The 8,450-nt window shown below is 42.7% G+C and overlaps 1 protein-coding gene across 1 annotated transcript in view; it reads left to right on the plus strand.

Annotated features, from left to right (window-relative positions):
* Positions 1-763: 763 nt before the first annotated feature.
* LOC102828653 (mitochondria-eating protein-like) overlaps positions 764-8,450 on the plus strand; it is a 67,492-nt gene continuing 59,805 nt past the window's right edge. Inside the window, exons 1-2 of the mRNA XM_006877648.1 lie at positions 764-860; positions 1,158-1,215. Of these exons, the coding sequence (XP_006877710.1) occupies positions 764-860; positions 1,158-1,215 (155 nt within the window). The remainder of the gene's footprint in view (positions 861-1,157; positions 1,216-8,450) is intronic.

Below are 8,450 nucleotides of genomic sequence, written 5' to 3' on the forward strand. Positions count from 1 at the left end.
TACAAATGATGATTTAATTAAAAGTGTGAGAGATGAAAGAATAAAGAAAGGAGCCAAACAAACGCTTTCTTGAGAGTTTAGCCAAAAACTTCTATGGAAAAAATAACGTCTGCTTTTCTAGATGGGCGTTGCTGCCTTGATATCTGGGTGGGGAGGTGGGTTCTGGGCCTCAGACTCCCTCCAAGCGATGCTGCGGTTCAACAGGTAATGCTGCTGCGCCCATCTAGGGCCTTGGGTGAGCCGTCCAGGCCCAGCCCAACCCAGTCTCAGTGGCTTCGGGAGCCCTCGCCTTCGATCATCAGCAGTACCAACAGCAGTAAGAGGAAGAGCAAGAAGTAGCAGGAGCAGAAACATGGCGCACCCGGGTTCTGGAAGCAGTGGGAGGGCCTCAGGGAGGGGGCACTGCTCAAGCGTTGCCAGGACGCTGGACGCGCGCGTCCCTGGCAGCCGCAGCCCACGTCAGGGTTTGTTTAATCATCGCAGGGTATTTATGGCCGGGGCTCGCGGGCGGCCGCCGGAAGCACAGAGATCTTGCGGGACAGCGGATGAGGCGCGGCGGCTGCGGCCCAGGGCACCTCCCCTCGGCTTCCCGAACCCTACCCTGTCCAACCCGAGGGGGGGAGATGGAAACACCTGCCACGCTCTGAGCCCCCTAGGAAGATAACAACCTTCCCGTTATTCCACCCCGCGGTCCCGCGGACGCCCCCGGCTGGACCTCTCCAAGTCTCCATCTATCAGAGTGGGGCGAGCGGAAAAGCGAGCAATGGCAGAAAACCTGAGGAAACTAGTCTCCAACGAATATTTACGATCACTGCCGGAGAAGCTCGACTCCTGGCTGAGGGAATATAGCGTGAGTCTGGGTAGGGGACCCCGACCCGCCTTCTCTAGTTCCTTGCGCAGCCCTGGGGCTGGGGACTTTTTATTTATTTTTTTTTTTAAGAATTTTTTTTGTGAGTGTGTGTGTGTGATATGTAAAATTTCAACCAATTTTACATTTATAAATCCGTGACATTTAATTGCATTCACTATGTTGTGCAGCAATCACTACTACTTTCCGAAGTTTTTTGTTTTCATCACCCTTAAAAACTTCAGTTTAACAATAATCCCTTTCCCCATTTTCGGTTTCTAGGCGGGTTTTTTGTTTTTTATTCTTTTAGCGTGGGCGTCAGATGACCACTGCTTTGCAAAACTCCCGCACTCGTGGTTCCTAATTGGGTCAGCGGCTTCCGACCCAGATTATGGGTGCACTTGTTAGGTGGTGCGCTTTACTCTCCGCTCTGCAAGGCGGGGCCCAGAACTCCGCCAGTAGGAGCGAGAGAACTCAGTGCAGTAGAACGGTAACCAAGGACGCTGACCGCCCTAGTAACAAGAGTCCTGACGACTGCTTGTCTGTTCTAGTCCGCTCTTCTCTTCCATCCCCTCTGGCAGCACAATCCGCACACATCTCACTCATTATTTTACTACACTCCTGCGCCTGCCTTTCTTCAAGTGCCCTCTCTCTCTCTCTCTCTCTCTCTCTCTAATTACAACTGAAAGTGAAACAGACACTTGTCAGGATTGCATGTTTCATTTGTGTACTGATCAGCATGGAAAGCGAGGTACCATTTCGATAACAAGACGATTACAAATGAAATAAATCAGACTACTATCAAATTTAAATTCTCATGAAACCCCCCCCCCCATCCCTGCTCCCAGTAACCTCCCACACACTAAAAGGATAACTGAATTCAGTGAGATTGAATGAATTGGCCAAGGCCATAGAGCTAGTTCTGTGCAGAGCTAGACCTTAAAGGAGGGAAGGAGAAATCTGATTCCTAGTTCACAGAACGGACTCAACAGCACTTAACAACAACAATACATGGACCTCTCACACACACAAAAAGCCAAATATAAAAAAAAATTTTTTTCACTGTTAAGTATCTTAAATAAACTTTGAATTACAAAAATATGTATATTCAAATTGTCACAGCATAGCATTTAACACAATTGACACTAGCCTTTGACGGGGACCAAATTAAATGATACTTTAGAAACACCTGTAAGTGCTGAGAAACGCCACAATTAATCACACTGTTCCTTCTCAGTGCCAGTGGTCCCTCTGTACTCACGGAAATGATTCTAACCTAGCTTCTCTCTCCACCACTTTATAGGAGAAACTTCACTTTCCAAATCTTGAGACTGTTTCCCAAACAACTTTATTCTTCTTGAGCTCTTGGACATCTCGGTGCTATTTTACTGTTGACACTCCAATATTCTTAAGACTTGGGTATTGTTTGTCTTCTTTCCTGGCCCATGGATCTCTTGTGGATGTTCTTCAAAGCCCAGATTTTAGTAGTCTTCTGTTTAACCTCCACGCTTATTTCAACTCTTACACATTTGCCAAGGAATCTTAAATCTATAGTCAGGACCTGGTTTTTGTCTTACCTCACACTACTTGGATTGCGACCTTGGACATTTCAGATGGGAGTGCTACAGTATTCTCAAATCCAAGTCAGGCTAGAGTAAAACTCAGCCTCTCTTATGCCCAAATTCCCATTGCCATTGAGTAGATGCTGACTCATAGCAACCCTGTATATGGGAGCAGAAAACCTCGTCTGTCTTCCTCCGAGTAGCTGATGAGTTTGAACTGCTGACGTTGGGATTAGCAGTCCAGTGATCTTCCTTATGCCCAACTATACACTTTTTTCATTGTCTTAATAATGTCATACTCCTGGTACCAACTTCAAAAATCATAGGATTTAGTGAGCACTTTCTACCACCTCCCTTGCTATCATCCTTGACCATCTTTCTTCGCTATTATTAAAAAAAAACAAAAAAAAAACAAAAAACCCAAAGTGATTCCTTTCATTATAAAATCAGATCAAATTACTCTTCTGCCAAAACCCTCCATTTACTACCTCATCCAGAATAAAAACCAGAATTCCTATAATGGTCTCCAGGATCCTACACATTTGTGCCCCTTTAACCTCACTAACTGTTATTCTATTACTTGCTCCACCTGCTCTGGTAATATTGCCCTCTTGGGAAGAATGCTGTTCAGTAGAACTTTCTATGACAGTGGGCATGTTCTGGCTCTGCTCTGTCCAATATGATCACCACTGTGCTTTTGAAATGTGGCAAATGCAATTGTAGAACTGAATTTCTCAAATTTATTTAAGTTTAATTAATTTACATTGAAATAATCACTCATAATGATGCTGTATAGAGTTTCCAAGAGTGGTTGGTGGATTTGATATGCTGACCTAATGGTTACCAGTCCAGTGCTTCTCCTACAGCACCACAACTACTATAGTGGACAGCAGAGTTTTAGGGCATGCTTCAGGATATTTGGTGTTCATTGTACCCTCTGCCTGGGAAGATCTCCCCAGATATCAGTAGCCTTGCTTCCTTGCCTCCTTCAAATCTTTGCTTTTCAGAAAGGTCCACCTTGACCATCCAATGTTGTTGTTCTTGTTAGGTGCCTTCAAGTCGATTCTGACTCATAGTGACCTTATTATGTACAACAGAACAAAACACCATCCTAAATACAATTGCAATCGCTTTTACCCTCATCACTAAGGAGCCCTGGGGGTGAAAGGGGTCCACCAGGGCTCCGTGGCTAACTTAAAGGTTGTTGGTTTGAACTCAGCAGTCACTCTGTGAAAGAAAAGATCTGACAGTCTGCTACTATAAAGATTACAGCTTGGGAAACTCTCTGGGGGGCAGTTCTACTCTTTAAGACACAAATGAAGTCACCATGAAGAGGACTTGAAATACTGATGAAGATCAAAGACCACAACTTTCAGTATAGGTTGCACGTCAATATAAACAAAATGAAAAACCTCACTACCGGACTCATAAATAACATCATGATAAATGGAGCAAAGGTTGACATTGTGAAACACTTCATTTTACTTGAATCAACCATCAACACTCATGGAAGCAGCAGTCAAGAAATAGAACAACATACTGCACAAGACCTTTTTAAAGTGTTGAAGAGCAAAGATAGCAGTTTGAGGACTAAGGTGCCAGAACCAAGCCATGGTATTTTCAGTAACCTCATGTGCATGTGAAAGTTGGGCAATGAATAAGGCAGACCACAGTAGAATTGATTCATTTGCGTTATGGTGTTGGAGAAGAATATTAAAGGTACCATGGACAACTAGAATTTATAACAAATCTTTATTGGAAGAAGTATAGCCAGAATGCTCCTCAGAAGCCAAGATGGTAAGACTTCGTCTTTCATACTTCAGACTTATTATTAGGAGGGATCAGTCACTGGAGAAGTATACCATGCTTGGTAAAAATAGGGAAAAAGAGGGAGACCCCTGCAGCAACAACGGGCACAAGTGTAGCAGTGATTGTGAGGATCTTCGTTTTATTGTACATAAAGTTGCTTTGAGTTGGAGCGGACTCAACAGCACTGAACAGCAGTAACAACAATAGGGTCTCCTTCTGGGACCTATGCCATTATGATTATTATTTTTTTTTGTAATTCAAAGACGTAATATTAAAAAAAAAACAAAAAAAAAAACCCCACAAAACAAACAAATAAACCAAAAAGCCATAGAGAAACAAACAGTAAAATAGTAGCAAATGTTGCCGACTGGATTTCTTGCACTCAAGTGCAAGTTTGTCCCAGGTTTTGATGAGGACTTTGCCTTTAAAAGTAAGGGGCAGCTTGGTTTGAAATCATAACTTTCAGAAATTGTTTTCTTTTGTGGCTATCAAGAGTGCTTGGTGAAGGCACCATAGAACACCTCCTCCTTTTCAACCAAGAACTTAGCCAATAAGTTGAAAAATTTAGTCAGAAAATGATTGCTAAGCTTCCAGTTTGTTATTCTGCCTGTATTTTCAATTGTCAACAGTCTACGTTTATTCATTCAATAAATACTCACATTTTTCAGAGTTTACTACCTACCTGTTTCTGTGGTAGGTGCTGAGAATAGAAACATGAGCTGCATCTTCAAGATGAATTGCCAATTGGGGAAAAGAGAGGAAACAGTATGTGCACAAAACAAAACAAATCCGACAAACACAGAGCCACGAAAAAGCTGGCATATTTGGGCAGGGGAGAGGGGAGACAGTGGATGGTTCAAGGCAGGCCGGGTAAATGAGATGAGACTGAGTGAATTGGGGGGTTGTGGCCAGATGGTGATGAGGCTTAGGGATGGTGTATTAAGGAGTTTGACCCTTTTTCGGAGGTCAACATTATGCAGAGAAGAGGCATGTTTGTATTATATTTTAGAAAGGTTACCCTGGCTTTTGCATAACTTGGAGATTGGAGAACAGATGGGGTTGGACCCTGTTTTATATCAACCTCTCATAAGCTATTCTGGCGCATTTAGTAAACAAAGTCAGGGTCTGAGAATGGTCTTTAAGGGTTATGCAATAGTATGCTGCCTTTGATTCTTAAATCTATCACCAACATCTGTATGACTTTATAACTCTGTTGTTATTAAGCACTGTGGAGTTGGTTCTAACTTACAGTGACCCTGTATAGGGTTCCTGAATTGCTGCTGGTGAATTTGAATTGCTGACTTTGTGGATCAAACCGACCTCGAGGTCGAGTGCTTATTCTCCTACACTACACCAAGACTAAGGAGCTCTGGTAGCGTAGTGGTTACGATTCGGGCTGCGAACCTCAAGGTCAGCAGTTCGAAACTACCAGCTGTTCCGCGGGAGAAAGATGAAGCTTTCTGTTCCCATAAAAGATTTACAGCCTCGGAAACCCTGTACAGGGTCGCTGTGAGTCGGAACTGACTCCACGGCACATAACAACAACAACACCAAGACTACTTACATCTCTGTCAAAGGGTCAAATAACCTTCTTGGTTATTTGCAGACCCAGATTCTGATTACCTAATGACCTCAGTCCTGGTGTGGTGCTGTAGGGCAAGCACTGGACCACAAGGTCAGTTTGAACGGCAAGGTCTGTGGTTCAAACCCACCAGCCGATCTTCAGAAACCTTACACAGGGTTGCTGAGTCAGAAATGACTCGGCAGCACTAATCAACAAAATCAACAGCAACAATGACCTCACACAGATGTCAAGATGGAAAAATATAGTAAGCTCCTTACATTGGTGACAGTGTCTGCATAGGTAAAGTCTGACCGAAACTTCCTCCCTCTGAGATGTTTTTGTGTCTCCTTGGGGTTCTGTGGATTTGGAAGTTAACCTGAGTCAGTTGCTCTAAGATTAAAAAAAAAAAAAAATGTGCTGGCTACTCTGCAGTTTCCGTGTAATGCTGGTGTTAGGTGCTGTTGAGTCAGTTAGAACCCATAGCGACTCTATGTACAACAAAAGATTGCCCGGTTCTGTACCATGTTCACAATCATTGCTATGTTTGACCCCAGTATTGCAGAACCGCAAGGTCCGCAGTTCAAAACCACCAGCGGTTCTGCGGTAGAAAGATGAGGCTTTCTGCTCCCGTAAAGATTTACAGCCTTGGAAACCCTGTACAGGGTCGCTATGAGTCGGAACTGACTCCACGGCACACAGCCATCACCATTGCGGCTGCTGTGTCCTTCTGTCTCTTGGACGATCTTCCTCTTTTTGTTGACCTTCTACTTTACCAGGCATGATATCCTTCTCAAGGGATTAATCCTGCTGATAGCATGTCCTAAGTAAGTGAGGCAGTTTTGCCTTCCTTGCTTCCAGTGAGTGTTCTTTCTGGCGGTCCTTCTTCAAACAGACTTGCTCATTCTTCTGGTAGCAATAGTATATTTAATACTCTTAATAATAGTTATGAGTTGAGCTGCTAACATCAACGTCAGCAATTAGAAACTACCAGCAATTCCGCTGGGGAAAGATGAGGCTTTCTGCTCCCATAAAGATTTACACCCTTGGAAACCCTATACAGGGCTGCTATGATTTGGAACCAACTCCACGGCACATCACCACCACCACCATCAGCACCATAATTGAAATGCATCAGTTCTTCATTCTTTCTAATTCCTTATCTAGCTTTCACATGAATGTGAGGCAATTGAAAATACCATGGCTTGCACCAGGCACACTTTTGTCTTCAAAGTGACTTCTTTGTTTTTTAACATTTTAAAGAGGTCTTTTGCAGCAGATTTGTCCAATACAATATTCCGTGTAATTTCTCGACTGTTGTGTCCATGCATGTTGATTGTGGGTTCAAGTTAAACGGAATCCTTGACAATGTCAATCTTTTCTGATTGTTATGATGCTGCTGTTGGTTCAGTTGTGAGGATTTTTGTTTTCTTTCTGTTGCAGTGGAATCCATACTGAAGGCAGTACAGTCTTTGATCCTTACCAGTAAGTGCTTTAAGTCTTCTTCACGTTCTGCAAGCAAGAGTGTGTCATCTGCATATCACAGATTGTTAATGAGTCTTCCTCCAACCCTGACGCTGTGTTCTTAATATAGTCCAGTTTCACAAATGATCTGCTTAGCATACAGATGACTAAGTATAGTGAAAGGCTATACAACCCTGTTGTACATCTTTCCTCTTTTTAAACCATACAGTATCCCCTTTTTCTGTTTACACGACTGTCTTTTGGTCTATGTACAGGTTCCTCTTGAGCACAATGAAGTGTTCTGAAATTCCAATGTTGTTATAGTAGCAAATGGTATAGATTTCATATATCCTTGATAATCCTGTCCCCAAGTTAGGATAGAATTACGTTTCTTAAGGTAAATGAATAGATGCCAGGACCTTACAATCTGAATATCGTTGATTACTCAGTAACTGGGTGTGGGTGTGGGGGTGGGGATGCTGGCAATGCTTCCTCTTGCATGACTCTCTGGTGAGGACAGCGTATTAAATATCAGCACAGAAAGTGAGGTCTTAAGGAGATATCTTTCTATTGGTTTTAAAATAATCTTTGTGGTTAGAATAAAAAAGGGGTGTTGTAGTTGCTATGGTGTGTTCAAATAGACTCCCTGCCCACCTTACTTGAGAGTCAACATACTTTTCATTCTTGAGGCTTTAATCTAACTAGCAAATTTATAGTGGACAGTTTTCTTTCCTTTATCTCTTTACTAGCTAGGCTATGATGCAGTAATGGAGTTATTCCAAATCTCAGTGTCTCAACGTAACAACTGGTTTTTCATTCACAGAAAGTCTGATGGTAACCTTGACATGTTGTCAGCTGTCCTTGTCTCTGAGTTTTCTAAATTCTCTGCTGCAGAAGAAGAGAAAGGGTGAAGAAGAATTTGTTGTTCTTAAATTATGCATATAGCTTCCACTCATTTTCATTGGCCAAAATTTGTTACCAGGCTACAATATAACTTTAGGATGTTCCTGGGTGGCTCGACTACTAGCCAAAAGACCACCCCTTCAAATTGACACATAGAACGCTAAGGAGCAGTTCTACTTTGCATACATGGGGCCACCATGAATGGGATTCAACTCAAAAAAACAACTAACAGCAGCAATCTAATTTTTTTTAATTAAATGTTTTTATTTTGCATTGAGTGAAAGTTTACAGGGCACATCATCAG

Source organism: Chrysochloris asiatica, unplaced genomic scaffold (genome assembly GCF_000296735.1).
Source record: "Chrysochloris asiatica unplaced genomic scaffold, ChrAsi1.0 scaffold00547, whole genome shotgun sequence".
Classification (NCBI taxonomy): Eukaryota; Metazoa; Chordata; class Mammalia; order Afrosoricida; family Chrysochloridae; genus Chrysochloris; species Chrysochloris asiatica.